At 42.6% G+C, this 22,168-nt stretch overlaps 1 protein-coding gene across 3 annotated transcripts in view; it reads left to right on the forward strand.

Moving 5' to 3' along the window:
- CAPN3 (calpain 3) overlaps positions 1–22,168 on the forward strand; it is a 30,090-nt gene continuing 7,922 nt past the window's right edge. Inside the window, exons 1-15 of one of the 3 annotated variants that reach the window (XM_010178204.2) lie at positions 1–581; positions 7,288–7,357; positions 9,209–9,327; positions 9,972–10,105; positions 10,539–10,707; positions 11,352–11,492; positions 14,214–14,297; positions 14,708–14,793; positions 15,499–15,576; positions 16,038–16,198; positions 16,751–16,920; positions 17,997–18,008; positions 19,168–19,376; positions 20,095–20,131; positions 21,189–21,206. In XM_010178204.2, the coding sequence (XP_010176506.1) occupies positions 288–581; positions 7,288–7,357; positions 9,209–9,327; positions 9,972–10,105; positions 10,539–10,707; positions 11,352–11,492; positions 14,214–14,297; positions 14,708–14,793; positions 15,499–15,576; positions 16,038–16,198; positions 16,751–16,920; positions 17,997–18,008; positions 19,168–19,376; positions 20,095–20,131; positions 21,189–21,206 (1,782 nt within the window). In that variant the 5' untranslated portion in view covers positions 1–287. The remainder of the gene's footprint in view (positions 582–7,287; positions 7,358–9,208; positions 9,328–9,971; positions 10,106–10,538; positions 10,708–11,351; positions 11,493–14,213; positions 14,298–14,707; positions 14,794–15,498; positions 15,577–16,037; positions 16,199–16,750; positions 16,921–17,996; positions 18,009–19,167; positions 19,377–20,094; positions 20,132–21,188; positions 21,207–22,168) is intronic. The other 2 variants (XM_029087527.1, XM_010178205.2) reach the window with 2 other exon arrangements.

A 22,168-nucleotide genomic window follows, 5' to 3' on the forward strand; every position in this document is an offset into this window, starting at 1 on the left:
GGCACACACACATGCTGTAGATACTACAACTCAGGAACAGGAATTAGCCAACAGATTATCTTGTTCCACATCAAGGAATAAACTCCAATTTCTTATGACAAAATACTGCCCTTTGAGAGGATGCACAACGTGCTCAACCACATGGAATTTTGTTGCTTGCAAATTTGACAAGGAGACTTTCAACGGATAGAAAAAGCAGTTTACACAGCAACTTCCTCTTTTCTCGAATTTCCTTCCAGTTTGCAAGATCTTCCTTTCTTTCAACATTTGCTTTAAGCCTGATTCCCATGCCGTCCACCATAACTGCAGCGGTGGCTCAGCAGACAGCTGCCGGGTCAGTTCCCAGCACAACTATTAGCACTACAACCGAAGGTGCGGGTGGGGGCACAGGGGGGATTTATTCTGCCATTATAAGTCGCAACCAGCCCATTATCAGAGTAAAGGAGAAGACCTATGAAGAGCTTCACAAGAAGTGCCTGGAGAAAAACATTCTCTATGAAGATCCTGATTTTCCACCGAATGAGTCCTCCCTCTTCTATAGCCAGAAAATCCCCATCAAGTTTGAATGGAAAAGACCACGTGTAAGTAACATGTTTGCTGAGTGCATTTTCCTTTCTGTAAATTGAAGTATTCACCCTGAGTTTACATTTTTGCAGAAACTGTATCAGGGGAGGCAGGGGAAATAAGATGGAAGTATATTTCCTTAGAGCTCTTCTGTAAGATAACTAGCTAGGGCTGTGGAAGCTCAGAGGGTGTTGGTATATTATGACTAAAATACAATTAAAAAAAAAAAAAAAGAGAGAGAGATTGAATGACATATGTAGAAAAAGAAATAAGGAATTTAATTGTCTTCTTGGATGATTTGCTAGGGATTTTCTTGTCTGAAACTACCAAAGGAAAATTCTCCTCATTCTGCAACAAGTTATTGGGTTTGCTGAGACTTAATTTTTAAACGCTACCTTACTGCACTTACAAATTTACTGTAGTATTCTGCTGGTTTCCTAATCTGTGAAAGTAAAAGGACAGGTTATGGTCTGAAACATGCTTTTATTCAGTTGTTTGTTCCCAACATTGCTTAGCCAGCTTGCAAGGGTTGTTTAGCTTATTATCTGCTTAGCATGAATGTGGGTGTTGTAATCACTACAAAGACTCTCTCCTGCCCACTGATCCCATTTATTTTTCCAATCTTGTGGGCATTCCCCAGCTAGCCTTCCTCTTCTTTCCCATCCTGAGTGTCTCTCACAGGCAGAAGACTAATTCCTCAATTCCAAATTGATTCCTTGTCTAGTGCAGGAGGAGTTTTCCTCTTTCCTTGTCGTTCCTGCTGGGTGGCTGCTCCCCTCCAGCAACGCAGCCCCTGGGACAGTGCCTTGGCCTCTGCCATCCTTGTCCAGCAGCAGGGACATGGTTCTGAGGAGCTTCCCTAGTTCCCTCCCTGTGGCAGTTTTTGTCCACCTTTTCTAGATTTGCCATGCTTCCCTGACACCCAAACCTGTGCTTCAACAGCAAAGTCAGTGGTGAGTGATAGATAGAACTAATGACAGGAACATAACTAAATAGCAAAAGAGCAGGAGCTCTTGTGGGTAGCTGTTTCAGATGCAGAGGAAGGCCATGTATCACAACAACAACATGAGCAATGTGGGGGGGAGCAACGTGACCCCCCCACGTGCCATGCCCTGTGCATATGTGCTCTGGCATCCCTTCGTCATCACCACTGCTACATCAGCTCCTGGAAATGTGTGTGCAGGAGTTAAATGCAGCCACGAGTCAATCATCTTAAATGAATGGAATTTCCCCTGTTTTTACAGAGAGGAAAGTGATACAGCAGTACAGTGGAGGAGTGCCAGCACCCTGCAAGCGTGCACATGAGAAAGCATCAAAATGTTAAAAAAAAAGTGCAATGTCATATCACAGTTGTCTAATATAACTGAGCGAGCACAGATCAAACCTTTGGTTTTTGGTGAGGTTCAGACTTCAAGGTCTCAATCCCAAAGATATTTCTTTCAGCCACTCATTAACAAAGACATTTGGAAGCTCTATACTTACTATTAATGTAGCAACAACATGCTGGGGACTCTATAAGACTCAAAATACAACCTAAACATCCAAATCAAAGCTATATCAGTGTTCTTTTGACACAAGTGTTCAGTCACCTGATGTATCTGTGGTGCCAGCTGCAGGCAGGGCAGAGGCAGGAGATCCAGAGAGCTGCAGTCTGTGCCTGCCGAGTACTGGCATGCTGTGGGATCATGGATCTGGTCGGTCCTGACCCCAATATGGACAGCTGTCCTGCCTGTGCCTTCTGTTGGAAACGTGTTTGTTTCAAAACAAACTCTGTAATTCAGGTCACTGCTGTACCCAGCAGGTCCCCAAAGATGACAGACTCACATGTAAGGCTTTCTCCTTTTATAATGAGTCCCCTACCTTGTCATCCATACCACAGCGGCAAAGTGAGACTTCTCCTGGGCACTGCTGAAAAAGACCTGTATTTATTGGTGCTGATCTCAGACTGACCCAGGATTTTTCTTCACTGGACTTCAAATCTGTAGGTCCTTAACAGGACATCATAAAGTCAGATGAATATGAAGTACTAATACTGGGCTAAAGAGTGTTTTGCCAAGAGATTAAAGCAATCATTGAAGCATCAAATGTAAAGATTCAAATGCACAGGCAATGTTTTGGAATAGAATGTAAAGATATGGACAACTTCTGTTCTTACTAAATTCCAGTGGCTTTTTTTTTTTTTTTTTTTTTTTTTTTTTTAAAAAAAAAAAACAACTTTTAAAAATTATTTTTTAAAATTTTAATCACTTTGAAATTCAGGTCAAACTTGAGTAGAATCAGACTTGATAATTTATTTTCAAAAAAAAAAAAATTACCAGACAGTTCAGAAATCCTGAGAGAATATCCTAACATTGGCTTCACTCCAGGTCCTTTCTGTGATTTCTATAGCATATTGTATATGCCACATACCCCTAGAAATAGTAAATAAGCAAGTGATGAATGTGCTCTAAGATCTCATTTAAAACAGAGAGCTTGGAAATAGGGAACCTGTCCCTGACTGCCTCTAGCTTTCTGAGTCACCTTAGTTGTGTCACCTAACCAATTTGTATCTAAGCTCCCCACCACCACGGTGTATGAGAATATAATACATATGAAAGATTGGCCTTAAATGAGCATTATTTGCAATGGCATGAATCCATGTGGGATGGTTGTGTGTAAGTTTTTCCAGAAGCTCCAAGTATTATTTGAGGAATCACAAAGCGAATCTAAAGGGCACATATTTGCCAGTTACCAACGCTATAACCGGGCACTGGTGACAGTGCCGTTCCTCAGCAGCATGGTGCTTCTTGGCTGCAGCTCTCAGCATCCTGCGCTGCCCTATGGAAAGGCTGTGAGTCTGCTCCGGGGATTTCCAAGGGCCCCACAGCAGGTCAGCAACATGGATGACACCCCTGGGTCTGAGCTGAGGCACCCACTGAGCCCATGGGTAACTCCCCCTCCCATGTGTGGGCTGCCGGGACCAGGGCTGTCGCTGCTTCCCCCAGCAATTTCCCTCAGGTCTCCTGTGATCCATTACTGAGGTGGTGAGAGGTGTCCAGCATCCCAGCCCCAGAGCTACCCCTTGTTCTCATGCTTCTGGCTCTGCTGGCTCTTCTCTTTGCGGTCGGTCAGGTCCTCCTGCGCTGCCCCCCGAAATGACCAGCCTCTGCTGCTGCGAGGGCAATGAGGGCACAGGGCCATGTCTTGTGCCTTAGTGACAGAAGGACGGCTGCCACGCAGGGCAGCTGTGGGCCTTGGTGTGGGGGCAGCGAGAAGGCCCCTGTAATTCTAGCCAGCTAGTGACTGCCGTGCCGCAACATGAACGCACAGAGCAGACCTCCTAATACTCAATTTGGGCAAAAGCCAAGTGACAGCCCTGAAAGTCTCCCTGAGTAAAGGCTCCAGGATCCACCCAGTGTTTCTGTTCAGAGCATGGCTTAGGTATGTAGAGGGGAAATAAAATGCCTCTCAGTTAATGCATAGTATTAAGTCATTCACTCACCCATTGATGGTAAGAGAAGCCCAAAGGGACCTTCTCACCTGTACCACGTTATATTCAGCTCAGTGATGGGCTCTGTTCCCACACTACGCAGCCCACAGGAGCTTCTCTCAGCTGAGATCACGGACAAGGTCACTGCTCTTTGGGAGTTGAGGAAAAAGTCTGTATTATAACAGAATGCAGAGTATCAAGAGGTCCTGCTGCAGTCCTTTTTGGATCTAATGACACTAGGACATCAACTGAAAGGCTCTGCTGTGAGACTTTCAAGTGCACCATTTTCATTCTCCTTGCTCACAGCCAGGAGGTCACAGCATTAACCGCCTGATTCAGTTACTTCCCTATGGTGATCCTCTCCGTAGCCAATAAAATCAGCAGCAGGAGCTTTCTTTTCATAACTAGTATAAATAAAATCAAGTCAGCAGACTAGTGGATTTTGCTTAGAATGAAAAAAAATCAGCAGACCATCTGCTGCACAGGTGTGAAGCTGTTTGAGTTTAGCAAACACAAAATGTGTGCGTCTGCAGGCAGTACCACAAAGCAAAGATGGCACTTAGTGCCACCAAGGCAGGACATTCAGATGAGGGCAATCCAACTCTGAAACTCTAAAACCAGCTTGCTGTCTGATAACGTTGAGCTCTGCCTTGGAGTCTGCAGCACAGCCATTTATTAGCATGGTCTAGACCATAAGAGGCTAAAGGAGAAGCATGAGGCTAAAAATTGTCTTAGACCGGCCAAAGAAGATACTTCATCTACTTGATAGAATCAGTTTAGGAAATTTACTTAGAACGCCATAGTTTATTAACAGCAGTTTTTAAAGGAATTCATGCTTTTTTACTGCAGCTGACTGGAGGATTTTTCCTGACACAGAAGAAAAGCTAATGAAAATACAACAAAGGTCAAATGCCATTTTTAGTTGCGTGCTGCCTTTGCATTTTCCATTGCTCCCTACCAACTGACTCACAAGTACCCTCTGCCCAGAAAACAGCATGGGTTTTTGCTAGGATTCTCTGTCTCCCTTGCTGTAACTTTGACTCTCTGTAACAAAATTACAGTCTGAACTGAATCAACTCAGTGAACACAAAGGTCACTTGGGTAGTACCAAGGCAGTCTGAGGCACTCAGATCAGAGGAGACTCTTTCTAGATGAACCATTGCAACAATGAGAGAATGGGATTCTCTGTAATAACTTGACCAGAGATGAAGAACAATCCTTTGCTCAGCCAGGAATACTGAAAGGACAGACCTGAACACCAGGTTGTCTTGCTCTGCTGACTGAGTATTTTTCATCAGCATTGGAAGACCTTGAAACCTTTCCCTGTAACTTCAGCTGTACTCTGCACAACACATACTCTGCAAAAGCGTATCCACAGGGTACTAAATGCACCTGGCCACTATAAAGAAATGCAAGAAAAGCATTTCTGTCATAGCTAAATCAGTCCATATGACAACTGCATGATTTGGACTTGGCAGTGTTAGGTTTTTGTTTGGACTCGATGATCTTAAAGGTCTTTTCCAACCAAAACAATTCCGTGATTCTATGATTCCCTCCTTTGTATTCCTTTACCAATCATCCTCCAAAGCAAACAAGCCTGAGATGCAATAAATTGCTCTGAGGAACAATCATCGCTGTGTACTTAATATTTGGAAACACTTAGGCACCGCCTATCTACCCTAATCTAAAACACAGCACGCTGGATTTCAGAGCTTGTTACTTCAATAGGAGCAGGATCAAGCTAAAATACAGTAAGAGAGGTTGAAAAAACACAATCCAAAACCTGGCATCTCACAGCTGGTTTTTGGGAAAGCACCACAGCAATGTGAGGAAGAATATTTTCAACAAAGCAAGTGGGTGGAAAAAAAGCATGAAGGCATCTCAAACAGCTGCCCTGACAGAACTGGACCCCAGGACAGCTGACCAAGGCCCAAAATAACAGGACAATCCCTTCATTCCCTCCCTCGAGGAGAATAAGGTGACTGCTGATGTGAGCCGGAAGCTCATCTCTCTATCTGGCTATATGACTAATCCAAATATTTACATCAAAGCAACTCTGCTGATTACTGCAAAGGAGCAAAAAAGTGGGCTCAGGCCAAGTGAAACTACTAGACCTGAAACACGAGTCTGGGAAAATCCAGGGCTGCCCTGATGACATGGTAAAAAGCTTCAGACCGCAGAGGTAGCGTCAGCTGCCTGGGCTGCCACACAAGCAATTGTCAGTTGTTTCTTCTTTCTTCTTCCCACTCCAGCCCTGCCGTCTTCCAGCAGGTTTGGTTCTTGGACTATACTTTGTGTTCTTCCCCATTTGCAGCTGTTCAGGGAAGTGGTTCTCAGGTTGCAGTACCATTCCTTCCTTACCCTCATAAGAGATGGGTCCAAAAGTTAAGCGTTGTCTTTTTCTTCCCCATACCAAGTAGTAAAGATGGGAAAAAGCAGGAACATTTTTTTTCTCTGTAGGACAGGTTATACCTACTTCTTTCCTTGGCTATCCTATACCCCATGATTCTTTGTCCTATATAGACAAGATTCTGTGTAATCCTGCAATAGTTCCACCTCATTTGCTGGTAGTTCCTACATAGTCCTTCCCTCCCTTACAACAATTCCTTAATTATTTATACCTGTACAACATCTTGTATCCATTCTGTACTAGTATAAATACTGACAAACCCAACACACTGTTCTCAGTGCAGGACAACAGAGGAGTTTCCTGTCCTCAGAGACAGATGACATCTGTATACATTTCTGAATACAGCATTGGCAATTAAATACTGCAACATGAAGAAAAGAATAAAATCTCTTAACCAGCAATTGATTATTCCTGAGAATTAAACATCTGATCCTGGGCAAACTTTAAGGAGGAGTATTACTGGGATTCATTCCTGATGAAATGCATTCCTCAACCCTTCAACCCTTCATCCCTATAAGCCCCAGCATATTAGTTAGTGTAAATTGGACACCTTAAACCTGCAGTAATTTTAAAATAATTTCATCTGGTCCCCTGATGCTCTTTCTAGATATCTGCTCCCCTGTCCCTCTTCCAGTGTTTGGTTTGGGTTTTTTTTTTATTGTGTAGAAAAATATTTTTCCCTATTCTTCTCATTTTGATGTGTTTGAACCTTGTACAGAGGGAGCCCCCAAGGCTGGCTATTAAACCCTGTAGATACACTGAGAAAACTCTTACAGCCTATATTTCTGTGGCAAACAGGAATCATAATGCATGCTTTTCCTGCTCATCCGTTTATATTTTGCAGGAAATCTGTGAGAATCCACGGTTTATTATCGGTGGAGCCAACAGAACAGATATCTGCCAAGGAGAATTAGGTATGAAATGCTTACTTCAGCTTTGCACTTTTAAAAGTCTGCATCACTTCGTTTTCTTTTGGTTCCAAGGTGATATTTGAAATCCTCTCTCTCAGTACAACACTGCACATCTACTGATTCCTTCTCTCTATAGCAAATCATTACTATCTGCCTAGTAGAAATCTGGGGAAGAACTTTAAGCGGAAGATGCTTTGCAGAGTATTTTGCTTTTCATGAACTAATATGATGAGTGTGGTACAAAGCACCATTTGGCCTTTCTATCGGGCTTTGAGGAGAGGCAAAACTAGTTAAGACAAAAAAAAAAAGAGATAAAGAGAAAAATCTGATCAGCTACTGTTGTATTTCTTCAGGTATTTAGTCCTGTTATTTCCATACAGGAACTTCTAAAGGCCTCCAGCTAAGTGTGCCTTGTACTGAAGGACAAGCCCTATACTGAAGACCTTATGCTCAGATGCTCAAAGATACTTTGATATGTAGAGCCGCTACTTAGGTACAACTGATGCCTCTGCAACAGTCATCCACACCACACTCATCTGCACTGCTTTGTAACATTATTCCCCACTCAGCTACTCCCCACTCAGCTTTCCCATGTCTTTAATGGCTTTATAACTTCTCCTGTGACCTTTTTCCTAAGCTAATACATCCTGATGTGTGCTAATCTTTTCATTTAAGTGTTGTTCTGTGCTTGTGACTGTTCTCATCACCTTCCTAGTCCTTTTTCTTTTTTTTTTTTCATTTAAAACTGCCTTTTTTTTTGAGGTGACCAGAACTTCACAGTTTCTAGAGTGTGGATGCAAATGAATTTACGTGCATAATATGTTCTCTCTTTTGTCTTCCATTGCTTCCCAGCTATATATAGCATTGTTTACCTTTTTGACTTCTGCTGAACATTGGATAGTTTAGAAAAGTCCTGTTCATAGTGGATCCCATATCCTTCCTAAGGGGAAATAGGTAACTTAGAATGTACTGCTATATAGAGTTGGCTTTCCAAAATATATACATACGTGTATTTCTATATGTTTTTTTACTCCACTAATTTCATAAAGTTCTTTTACAACTCCCTGCAATCAGGTTTAGTTTTCACTACCTCATATAATTCTCTCACCCCACTAATTTGCACTGCTCAGGCAAGCTTACTCTCTAACCTCTCTTAGAGTAGCAGCTGGGAGGTTTTAATGAAGGGTTGAGGCATCCTTTGCTGAACACAGAAGTACTATGGGAGAAAGTAACTTTCCTAGAGCTCCCATAGAGGCAGCAAACTTGTGCTAGAGTCTGAAGGAGGAACTGAAAAGTGCTAATGGGGACAACATTTACAGCAGTGCAGACACAGATTCAAAAAGAGATAAATGAATTAGAGCAATGAAGCAGGAAAGAGGCCCTAGAGAACGATGGTTGGGACGGTGGGTTATCTTGAGAGCAGAAAATGAGAATGAGAGACTGAACCTCAGTTGTACAGAGCTCCACCTGGGAGAGAGAGTTCTCTCTCAACTGGTCTCTGTCCTGCGCTTGGAAGGAGAACTAACACGGGAAGGCAGACAGGCATTCACATGGGACAGGGAAATCAGAACACAGGTAACAGTTCTCATCAGATTTTAGGCTTTTTCTAAATTACAGGGAACATCACGTATTTAACAGGCGCCTGCCTGCCATGAATGATGCCAACAAACATTTCCAAAGCACAAATAAATAAAGTGCTAAAATATTGCAGAACACATGGAGAAGAGCCCACTCCTGAAATGCGATGGCATGCTCTACTGAGAGTTAACATGTCACTTTGCAGCATCTCAGGTTTTCCTTTTCATTCTAGTGGCTCTGTCCTTTCATTTGTCTGCTGCTTCTGCTTCTTTACAGGTGACTGCTGGTTCCTGGCTGCCATTGCTTGCCTGACACTGAATAAAAAACTACTCTGTAGAGTCATACCTCATGACCAGTCCTTTATCCAAAACTATGCTGGCATCTTTCACTTCCAGGTGAGTCCCTTCAGCTAGCAGGAAGCAGATGTAACTGTATTTACAAAAGAGAGAGTTCAGCTCTCAGGGACACTCTTCCCTCTTGCTTCTCCACCCTTCGGAAGCATGAGTGACAGCAGGGAAGGAAGAGGGATTGAATTGCCTCACCCTAAACTCTTCCAACAGGGCATTCACAGAAGGGCCACCCCATACAGGTAATTAGGGAGAGTTAACCCCCAAGAAGCACTTGCAGATCGCTGTGTCCTGCATGTAAGGGATAGCAACAGGTGCCCAGTCCTGCCTCACTGCTCAGATGCAGTGCTACAGCCAGCACAGACATGCTGGCAGATGGCAAGAGCATCTATTTTTAGGCCCAAAAGCAACTGGTCTGTCAAAAACAAGTTATTGAAGAACCGCTTATTCAGAAAAGATTCTTTGCTTTCCACATTTCCCTTGGCTATCATACGGGACCTCTCACTGTCCCACACACACTGCACAGGGAAATTCAGTCTGGCTGCCTCCCTCCCAACAGCCATCACATTTTGCCACATTATGAGGCAGTTAATTTCCACATTTCTCCTCTCTCAGCCAGGCTTTTCAGCCAGGCTCCCCCTCCCTGCACCAAACCAACCCATGTTTTTTTTTTTCCATTTGCCTTTATTCAGTTTTGGCGCTATGGAGACTGGGTGGACGTCGTCATCGATGACTGCTTACCCACATACAACAACCAGCTGGTGTTTACCAAGTCCTCCCAGCGCAACGAGTTCTGGAGTGCCCTCCTGGAAAAGGCTTATGCAAAGTAAAACGACCCGCTGGACGGTGCTGGGCTCCCCGCTGAGGCTTTGGCTGGGGAGGTGGTTAAACCACTGCATACAGGGAGCATGTAGAGAGGCTCTGAACATACCGGTGCCTTTTCCCATAGATTCTCATGCCTCAGAATTGGAGATGGGGTAAAGCATATTTTCTAGGGGGTTTTGCTACTCCCTCAGAGGTCTGTATTTGATTCTCAACATCTCTCTCTTTTTTTTTTTTTTTTTAATGTGTGCAGGTGGCAAGTTTTAAAACTTTTAATTTGAGGATTACCAGACAGATGGTTTGTGGGGTTTTTTAGTATGTGTTTACATATATTTATTTATATATAAACATAAGATAAATATGTATAAAAATAGATCTATTGGTAGGTATCTTAATCTGTGAAAAATAGAATCTTATTTTTCTTTTCTCTTTCCAAGACTCCATGGATCATACGAAGCTTTGAAAGGAGGCAACACCACCGAAGCCATGGAAGACTTTACCGGAGGAGTCACAGAGTTCTATGAGATAAAGGATGCCCCAAAAGATATCTATAAAATCATGAAACATGCCATTGACAGAGGATCCCTCATGGCCAGCTCCATTGATGTGAGTCCCTAGGAACTTTGCAGATGAGCCATAAGAAGTGGCAGAGGAGAGGGACCTCTCCATCCATAACCAAACATATGCCACCTTTTGGAACTGCTTGGTTTAGTCCACACAGCAAACATCCATTTCTAGGAGATGGAGTAATCTCCACCAGACACCACTCATTAGCAAATAGCAAGTGCAAAAAGGGAAACGAATGGAAGCAGAACATGGAGATGGGGAGAGGGGTGCGATCAGCAAAACCAGCACCGCCCCCCCCAGTGCCCTCACCCAGTAAAATGAGGTTAGTATGGGGGTGCTGCAACTCTATTAAGCCACAAATCTTCATGTCAAAGATGCTAAGGGTGCAAATGCTTGGGAAATCAACCCTTCAATTGCCAACATAGTCTTAAATGGTCTTCATTTACTGTGGTTAATTTAAAAGTGAAAGTAGGGAAAACTATCTTCAATAACCATTACGCAGCTGCAGTAAAGGCATAAAAACAACCAGTGCTATCAACCACTGTAGATAACTATGGGCCATCTAGCAGATAATGAGAAGTTATCTAGGCTGTCTTTTATCACTCATCTTTCTTGTATCATTTCTCTTCCCTCTCCCTGCCTCATCTTTCTGCATGATACTTTTCTCCCATTCTCTCTACCAGGACAACCTAGGCTTTTCCTACGGAGCAGCTCCTCGGAGCGACATTGGGGAACTCATTGCTCGAATGGTGAAGAATCTAGAAAATGCACAGATGACTCACTCCACTGTAGACTACCGAGGGACAGACGAGAGGCCAGCCTGGGTTCGTATGTTTCCAGAAGCAGTTGACTTCACAGGGCTTTTATTCGCAGACAGAACAGTTAGAGAAACATATCATCTGTGCTTTACAACCTTCCTTGGCTTCACTGAATTATCGCAACACTAAAGACCTGTTCTTATGGATGTGATTTGACATATGTGTTAAGAGGATTTCAGTCCTCTCAAACACAGATTGATACTAGGGGGCTTTGGTGATACTGAGGCTAAGGTCCGTAGGCTTGTGGCATAGGCTTATAATTTCCAGAGCTTACCTGTACAGTAGAAATGGAGAGCAAAATCACATCAAGCATGTCAAAGTGGCACATTGGTTATTGTGCTTGGGAACTGGATGTGATTAGTGGATTTTATAAAGACTCTCACTTGAAAAGCATAGAGAGAGTGAGAAAATTAGAATACTAGAATGGAATAAGATCCCCAAGTGTAGAGTGGGTGTGAAAGAAAGAAAAAACAAGCTCTGCACAGCTCACGCTCCAGGCACAAAAGCTCTTGGTGAACTTACTTTGAGATAGAATGCGCTATGGAGCTTTGCCCACCAGTGGAGGGGAGTCTGCTCTCAGGGTGCTCCTTTTTGATTCCTGCCTTTACAATCCTCATTTAAAATCCCTAACAAGGAAAATGAAAAATGTGTAGAGTTTTACACATGATAAAATACAACGTAACTCCAGCATACCTAAGTATCTAGCAAAACAGAGAGAGAGATGTTAAAACTGTTAAAGGAAAATCCTACATAAGGAAACTTAAAAGCTTCGAAATCTGTAGAGGGACACATCGTTTTCTCTGTCTCTCTGTCAGGCAGCTGTCATACCTTGCCCTTTAGGGAGCTGCATTTCCATGACAATGATATTATATCTCTCGCATTACAGGGAGAAAAAAACCAACATCACTCCCCCCCCAATTACATCATCTAAAACTTTCGGTTGTGCAAACCGTCTTCTGCATTTGCAGCGGAAATAGCTAATTTTTCCTCTTTTGACACCCATATTTAGTCTTCCTAAAAGACTGAAAAGAAATGGTGTAATTCTTTGGGAAAGCCCAGTATGACTGTCTTGTTTTGCAAGCGTGGCTGCCCAAATCACCCATGTTTTGGGGGGAATTTCCTCCTCAGTAACTGTCTACTTGAAGAAAAAAAGGAAACTGATGAGACATTATGGGCATAAAAAGTATGGAAACATGAGTGAGGGGGGGGAAAAAAAGAAACAGGAACAGAAAGGTAAATAATGGAAAATAATTGTGACAGCCAGGAAATACTTGGACAAGATCCTCCCTGTACAAGCTGACAAGGTATCTCTGTGACCTTACTAATTCTCCATTTCCAGCCTTGCCTTTCTCATGCCCTCAGAAGTGTCAAGAAGAGATGGCAGAGTTACTGGCAGAGTCTTGCAGTCGTTTCTCAGTGACAGACATAATGAAGGATGGGAAGTTTCACACATGGTCCATGTGTGCTTAGCAGAGCCTTCCCTTCCCACCGTTCTTGGTGATCTCTCCTACAAGCACAGGGGACTGTGTGCATGTGCCATCTTGCTCTCAATTCTTTATCTCCCAGATAAACAGCATTTGGAGATTTGCAAATAAAAATCTATCAGACAGACTAACTGTTGATTACCAAGACAGCAAATGTATTTACACCTGAGAAACACATTGCTGAAGAAAGCTAGGCACTTCCTAAATGTCAGATGGAAAAGATATCAATCATGAGGAATTTTTTAATGTAATTGTGATATAATTGCAGCCATAGGTAAAGATGAAAGTATTCTTCTAGGTGTTGATCTGCTCTGGTGTTTCCAGTTAATATGTAACAATCTTACTGAGCCATACAAGAACGTACTATCCCAGAAAGGGATGAATAGTCCTACTAATAGAACATCAGTTCAAGAAAGACAGGGATCTTCTGGAGAGAGTCCAGTGGAGGCCACAAAGATGATGAGGGGCTTGGAGCATCTCCAGTATGAGGAAAGTAGAGAGCTGGGACTGTTCAGCCTGGAGAAGAGAAGATTGAGAGGGGATCTGATCAATGTCTATAAATATCTGAAATGTGGGGGCCAAATGGATGGGGCCGGGCTCTTTTTGGTGGTGCCCAGTGACAGGACAAGGGGCAATGGGCAAAAACTGGAACATTGGAAGTTCCAGACAAACTTAAGGAAAAATTTCTTTACTGTACAGGTGTCAAAGCAGTGGAATAGGCTGCCCAGAGAGGTTGTGGAGTCTCTATCTCTGGCCATGTTCAAAACCCACCTGGATGCTTTCCTGTGCAAGCTGCTGTAGGGAACCTGCTTTGGCAGGGGGGTTGGGCTAGATGATCTCCTGAGGTCCCTTCCAAACACTGCAATTCTGTGTCTTTGTGTCTGTGTCGGTGTCTATCTAATTATTTTGATTAAGCATGTTCCAAGTACAAAAAGCATTTACCTACACAAAGGGGAAAAGTCCTTTTTCACAAAATGTGGAATCACAAAATGTCCTTTGAAATTGTTATTATTAACTTTTTGCTTTTTTAGTTCATGCTTCACTCCTTTCTAACCAACAACATTAATTCTGTGGGCACTAAGATTGGCCACTTGGGCAAATGCAAAGAAGAGAACAAGACAAAAAACGTTGTCACCTACACAGTGTCATCCTCCCTCCAAAAGCCCTGGGTGGCAATAGCTGCCTGAGAGCATCTGGCTGAGCTTTGCATCAATCTTAAAAGTTTTTATCTTGTGTCTAACAGACTATAGTACCAATGCAGTATGAAACCCGGATGTCTTGTGGGCTCGTCAAAGGTCATGCCTACTCTGTCACAGCTGTGGAAGAGGTAGGTACAGTCCCTTTCCTCCAGCTATGGGGAGCAGTGGTCTACACTAGCCTAGAACTGTGCATGTCAGTAAAGCTATGAGGGGAGGGTGGAAAAACAAAACAAATTATAAGCTAAGGAAACAAAATTTATATTTAAATAAATGAAAGCCTTGTGGAGAAATAAATCTGTCCAAGTTTTGGCTTTCCGGGGAAATGGATATTTCACCATGGTTTGCTTGAGCAAAGGTGGCCACAGCTGGACACCTCCTGGTCTTACAGCCTTCCCACCCTCACCCCAAGCAGGTCAGGCTGGGCGATGGCCCAGGAAAGCACTATCGCTGTAGAAGGTGGTATCAGCAATTTGACAGGCAGAACATTTCCTTTTGAACACACTCTCAGTCTATTCTTGTTGTGTTCTTTTTCAATTAGACAACATTTAAAGGGGAAAAAATACGTCTGGTAAGGCTGAGAAACCCCTGGGGTCAGGTGGAATGGAATGGACCTTGGAGTGACAAGTGAGTAAAACAGAGCGTCACGTGATGTGAAAAAAAATTGCAGCTTTATTTGCCTTTATGTAGCTTGTGCCTGACCCCAACATTTAATGATGAGATATCTGAATTGTCTTTGCTGTCATTTTAATACATGCACTTTGAAGCTGATCATAGTTGAGTGCTTAGCTGAAGCTGTAAAAAGAAAAGAGTACCTAAAAAAGATGTTGAGGGGCTTTAATCAATGGAAATGAAGGGAGAATCCAGTCAATCTGATTTTTCTGTCTGTCATTTTTCAAAACAAGATGCAACAGTAGAAAAATCTTTTAAGTTACAGAAGAACTGGATGAAGCAAGATATGAGTACATGAGGAAGTTTGGATAAAGCTTCTCATTAGGTTTTTCTAAAAGGAATTTCACTAGCTACTCCAGCAAAGAGAGTCTGCAAACACTTTTGTCTTTAAGCTAAATAAATGAACACAGTTGAGCAGATTTTTGAGAGGAAGTCTGAAGGGAAGGCAGAGAGGAGTAGGGCAATTGCTTCTTTATTTGGGTATGTGGAGAGGAGGGTAGCATTGAAAACAAATGGTTGCAAGGGTCACAAAGGAAAAATCATATGGATATAGCAAGGTGACTCTTGACTTTCCATTCTATGAGGCTTACAGTAAAGAGCAGAAATTTTAAGGAAAACTGTAATGGCAAATCATAATCTAACTTGTGGACTCTTTTGAAGGTCAGAGGAGTGGAACTTCATTAATGAAGCAGAGAAAATCCGCCTGCAGCACAAGATCGTGGAGGATGGGGAGTTCTGGTGAGAATATCAGTCAAAAAACCCCTGTGTTTCTCTAGGAGATATGCAACTATAGCAAAAATGAATCACACTGAACTACTTAAATCTGCTAAAACCATTGCAGCAATCCCTGTTCACCTTCACATTCCCAATAAGAAGCCCTGCTCTGTGATTGCCTCATTCTACCACCAGGGTTTATTGAGTGCCACCAGCACAGTCCTTCTAACCATGCCACACTTCCCCAAGCTCTCCATCACCCTTTCTATGTACCATCCTCGCCGCCCAGGGTCCCCCAATCTGCAGATGTACCTGTGTTAATTGACCAATCAGCAGGCCAATGCAGTAAGAAATCATGGCAATCCCTCTGCAAACTTGCCCTAATAGTGCCAGTAACATGGGTCACCCTCCTCCTCCTCACCAGGATCTTTCAGACAACCACCCACCATGTAAATCCGAGTTCAGTTTCCCCTCAATTCCTCCAGGATATCATTTGAAGATTTCATGAGGCACTTCACAAAACTTGAGATCTGCAACCTCACACCTGATACTCTGGAAGCCGATAAACTCCAGACCTGGACTGTGTCAGTCAATGAAGGGCGCTGGGTGAGAGGCTGCTCAGCTGGAGGCTGCCGCAATTATCCAGGTGAGCAGTAGGTCTTGAGAGATTTGGCCTCCTTGATGGGAACTGTGTGAGATCCCACAGGCTAAGTCATACACAGCCTGATCAGCACTTGGCCATAAGAAAAGCCTTGCTTCCTCAATCAGTGAGGCATGCGATTCTGTAGCTGGAAATCTTCTGTCACTAGGTTTGTGACAGCACCTCCTAAGCCCAAAAGGCAGATGTGACAAGATAAATCATTGTTCAAATACTTCACAGTGCCCCACATGAGATAAGAGAGATCAATTTCCCTCTAACAGTTAGATTTGACTTGGGAAACCTGCTTTCTGATAGCTTTAGGTGGTTTGGAAGTTTGTCAGATGCCAGTTCTTCAATTTATATCCTCCTTTGCTGTGCAGTTTTGTTAGAACTATGTAAAACCCATAACATGTAAAAAAAATATATATGTATTAGCCCAGTTTTAACCTTTCCTCAGGAACCACAGGCAGGGAACTTAAAAGTTCTCTTTGATCACAAGTATTGTCAGAAAACTGAAGCTTTACATGTTTGCTTTGGGTTGTTGGTGGGATTGCACAGATACATTTTGGACCAATCCCCAGTATCGCTTGAAGCTCCTGGAGGAAGATGATGATCCTGAAGATGAAGAGGTTATCTGCAGCTTCCTCGTCGCACTGATGCAGAAAAATAGGAGGAAAGAACGCAAGCTGGGAGCCAACTTGTACACCATTGGCTTTGCCATCTATGAGGTACCAGCTCTAGACTTTGTTCTTAGCACTGTGCTTGCAAATCCTGAGAGTATGCATTTACTGAGAGAGTCACTGAATCATCCAGCCTGACTACATGAATTTTTACTTTGCAAGGAACTCAGGGGAAACCTGGAAGAGAGGAGGGAAATTCAAGGCTTTGTAACCATCCAGCCCATAGTAACCTCAGGGTATACTCCATCTGCAAGTAACACAGAATCACAGAATGTTAGGGATTGGAAGGGACCTCGAAAGATCATGTAGTCTAATCCCCCTGCCGGAGCAGGAAACTAAATGAGATTACACAGGAAGGCATCCAGGCGGGTCTTGAATGTCTCCAGAGAAGGAGACTCCACACCCTCCCTGGGCAGCCTGTCCCAGTGCTCCATCACCCTCACTGTAAAGAAGTTTCTTCTGAAGTTTAAGTGGAACCTCCTGTGTTCCAGCTCACACCCATTGCCCCTTGTCCTATCATTGGGCATCACTGAGAAGAGCCTGGCTCCATCCTCATGACATTCGCCCTTAACATATTTATAAATATTAATTAGGTCACCCCTCAGTCTCCTCTTCTCCAAGCTAAAGAGACCCAGCTCCCTCAGCCTTTCCTCATAAGGGAGATGCTCCACTCCCATAATCATCTTGGTGGCTCTGTGCTGGACTCTCTCAAGCAGTGTATTACAAAGGTAATATACTTTTTAGGCTTTTACTGTGACTTAATGCTAGATTTTAACATATTCTTTCCCATATATTTTTCAATCTCCCTTTAATCTTTGCCAAAACTAAACATTTCCTTAATAGAATAGTGTAAAAAATGAAACAGACATCCAAGACACATATTTAGTTCAGATCTTGGATCATGGAGAAGTCAATTTACTCAGTCCCTTTCACAAACATATTTAATTCTCATGGAGATCCCAAGAAATCTGGAAAGGAAGAAAGAAATTGCTTAGAATAACTTGGGGCATTTTATTTACTGGCTGCATCTCCAGAAATCTATCTGAACACCCTTCTGTATAATCTATAGACAAGTGGACTCAGCTACCAGCTCTGACTGTTTCTTCTCTTTGTTTCTCTCTCAGGTGCCCAAAGAGGTATGAGCAGAGCGGAGGCAGGCTGACACCTTGGTGTATGCTCAAAGCTAGTGTTACTGTTGTGCCTTGTCTGTAAGTCAGCAGTAAACCATCCAGTCAAGTTGGTTTTCAGGGATGTAACAAAAGTGAAACTGCTAACTTTTCTGCTTTGAGTGTTTATTTTTTTTACATTTTCTGAGTAATTTTTAATTCCTTCTCACCTGCACCCTGTTTTCACCTGCACATTCTCCTTAGTCCTTCTTTTCTCTTCCTGTGTGACCTGGCCATGGCTTGCATGTTCAGTCAGGAAGCATCAGCAAGCACTTTGCCATTGCACCCCACGCAGAAGCACCCTAAAACACTTCCACCTCCTGCTGTGAATAATGGCAATAGTCTGTATCCTGCAGCCCCAGAGTTTTCTCTACAGTCCCAGAATTTGTTTGGAACACAAATGGTATTTTCGATCATTAAAGAAAATGTATTAAAAGTACACAGTTTAAGTTTTTCTGAGCCTGCTGGCAGCTGAATTATTGGTACCACAGGTTTTGCAGACAAGCTCACCTGATGGCTATGTTTCCTGGAAAACATGAAGATGACAGTCTGAATGCTGTCTTTGCTATTTACAAAGTAAATATGTCACTATTTTAAAGGTGGTTATTTCTGCAGCAAACAGCTTACAAGTGTTCTTAGCCTGCAATTCTTGACTTAATTTTCATATTTGATTATCATGTTTCTTTAGCAGATACAGAATTCAGGTTTTGTCCAGGCAAGGACACGTTTCCACTGAAAGTGCCTTCACCTTACCACACTGCATGTAGCAGTTTGTACATATCATTCCTGGCCATGCCACTCTCCAAGGAAAGTGGATGAACTTTGGTTACACACAACTTAGCACCCAACAAAACAGTCAGATAGAAGTGCCTACACAGCAGAAGTCAGCCGACGCTCTGCAGGTGGGCCCTGGAGCAGCTCTCAGAAGCCAACTAGACCCAGCCAGTACTGACTTAAAGGTGACAGACTCCGTATCTGTTCCCAGCTAGCATCCCCTCATCAGCTCCCTGCTTGCTAAGTTGCTGCTTCATTTGTGTTTTCTGTCCCAACCAACTACCGCCTGCATGACAAGCCACCTGGGGAATGGGTAAGACTTCCTTGAAGACAAATTGACTCATTTATTCTGCAGATGCATGGCACTAAGCACCACTTGCAAAAGGATTTTTTCCTCTACAATGCCTCCAAAGCTAGAAGTAAGACCTATATAAACATGCGAGAAATCTCTGAGCGCTTCCGCCTACCTCCCAGCGAGTATGTCGTCATCCCATCAACGTATGAACCCCACCAGGAGGGAGAATTCATCCTCAGGGTCTTCTCAGAGAAAAGAAGTCTTTCAGAGTAAGTTGCAGATCCATTTATCTGGCTTATGGCCAGAGGTGAGCTCACTAGTCTGCTATAATCATGTTCCCAGTTTGCTACAGCTTGCTTTTAATTTTCTTGACCTCATTAGAAACTCCAAGCTGCAAACTCATTTCTCTGAGCTTCCCTAATAGTCTAACAAGAGCCTGCTTTGAACTGTCTTTGGAGAAGCTTACTACTTGCAGGATATCCTTTGTAAAAACATAACATCAGCCATTTTTAATAATGAAAATGAATCTGTTTGGTTTTTATTGCTGTATGCCACTGTCTGAAGTTTTTGGCAGATAGATCATTGAACCAGCTCTAATTTCAGTCATGAACGAAACACAGAAGTAGGTAGTTATTTCCTTACCATCCTGCTCTTCAAATAGTTCCCAGAGCTTAGCAAATTGCAGCCAGTGTCACTCTACTGAGACCAAACAGCTTCTTTTTTTACTCCCAGCTGTCAAAGTTCAGTGATACCAAGATTTTTCAGAGGAGTAAACCAGGCAGCAGCCCTCCTCGAAGTGGTACTTGGGATGCTCAGCTCAAACTGGGGAAAAGCTATGTCTGGAGCCTGCAGCTATAATGCTTGGAAGCCAGCCCGCACTACTGGCTGTTTGGAAAGTTAATGTAGCTGCTTATAAACCAGCTGCAGAAACAAGCAATGTTGGGAACAGTCACTTTCCTGATTTATTTACTTTCTGCTTTCTTCTAGGGAGGTTGAAAACATGATTGAGGCAGAGCGTCCATCGGTAAGTACCATCCTGGGCCTCTTTTGTACATGAATAGGGGTACAGAGAGGAGGAGCATCACATCTAGGGAAACCTACAGCAAACCATCTGCAGCCACATGACAGCTCCTTTAGCATAAATTCCTACATTTTTCTCTCATCAAGCTACTTCTATTAACACTTATATACAGTACTTTCTGATTTGGTCAGGCCACAATGTTTTGCAGATTTGAAATCTGCTCCTGGCACAAAGAAGCTGGATGCTAACCATTGCCTTGGCCTCCACCAATGGAGATTATTAATTTACCAGGGGAGGCCTAGCTCTGTGTTTTGTCTGTGAAACCGGCATCTCATCTAATTAAAAATAAATAAATAAATAAATAAATCCTTATTTTGAAGTACATGCTTTCTGGAAAGGGATCCTAGTAATACTCCAATTCAAACTAGCATTGATGACAAGTTCTAACTCTTCAGTCTGGGGTTTTACACATCTTTGTGGGAATACACTAGAGCTAACAATACAATTAGTCTAGGAAAAAAAAAACCCCACAGGAAATGCTCTTGCACAGAATTGAGCTCCATCAAACCTTGCTCAGAAGTGTTGCCCTTTTATTTGCTGTCATGATGACAAAATATTTGTCCAGATCTGGTGGAATTTAATTGCCACTTTAGAGAACATTGATCTGTGGGCATGGAAGTCCAATCTCCACTGCACTGATGGGCTGGGGAAAAGAAAAGGAATAGTTAGAGTTAAAGGTACAACAGAGATTTTATTCAAGCAGACAAAGCCCCAGACGAGACGGGACACTGTTTTGCTATGGTTTCTGCAATTTCTGTCCTTCAGTACGCAATTTCTTGGTAGGTGTGTTTGCCCTCATTTTTGGAGATTTGAAAACTATGAATATAGGAAATGAGAAAAAAATGTATTAATAGAGGAACAGGAAAAATAAATGCGAGAAAGGGCAAGAGGAAAAAAAAACCAGCAAATTTTACTATCAGCTTTGCATAATCTGGATAAAATCTATAATTCTGTTTTAAAAGTTCTTTTTAAAAAAAAAAATTGTCTCTTTTTTGTACAGAAGAAGAAAAAGGGCAAGGTGAGTACTCGTGCAATGCGCTGAGTGCCAGCAAGGCAAAGAGCATGTGCAACGCATGCAGCAGGAGCAGAGTTCCTTGGTACCATGATTTCTCTGCATCTGGAAAGCGATCTAGTTAATGAAGGGCACAGGATAAGAGGCCATTTGCAGGCAGCAAAGATTTTATCTTCCTACACTACATTCTAATGAAATAGCATTAACATCACACACCTCTCTCACTCAAGTGGATGGCAAAAGGGTAACAGAAACTTTTCAGATTTATAAGCTTGATTCTCTGGGTTGCTCAAACTGCCCTTCCTTCCTGCAGCTCCACAGGCATCCTGAAACCCCTTTCGAGGGAAAAGCATCCCTCCTCCAGGCATGTGCCCTCACATTTGCTTTCTATTGCCTAATGCAGCTGCTCCTCTTTCCTGAAGTTTCTGCTCACCAAAGTCCAGGATTCTCCTTTTGATTCTACACAACACATTTAGAACCTCAAAAATGTAATCAGACTTTTTAATCTCAAAACAGGCTGGTTGCAATTAATATTCTGGGTTAATATATTTGCATCTTGTAGCAGCTTTCCTTGTTTGAAATAAATACATAAATAAATATATATATATATATAAATAAATTAAAAAAAATAAAACCAGAACAATTGCATGTGTCTGCTTCCAGCTGAATGCTTCAAGAATTAACACAGAGAAAGAACATAAGATTTGCATAACTAACGAGCTCCTACACAAAGACTTCTTTTCTGTGTAGGATTCAGAATCTGTTTTCAGTGCTGCTGTACTTCGTAGAGTGGGGCAAGTTCATCAGTTTAACTGAGAATCGAGAATCTGGGAGGCTTATTTTGCTTTTTATTTTTTTAAAAAAGGTAACATTTAAATGGTTAGTGGTTTTCTGAACAGGAAAGCTAGAAGCTAGAGGTTGCACTCTTGCAAAAATACTTTTGCTGCTTTTTTTTTTTTTTTTTTTTT

This window comes from Antrostomus carolinensis, unplaced genomic scaffold (assembly GCF_000700745.2).
Source record: "Antrostomus carolinensis isolate BGI_N321 unplaced genomic scaffold, ASM70074v2 scaffold7331, whole genome shotgun sequence".
Classification (NCBI taxonomy): domain Eukaryota; kingdom Metazoa; phylum Chordata; class Aves; order Caprimulgiformes; family Caprimulgidae; genus Antrostomus; species Antrostomus carolinensis.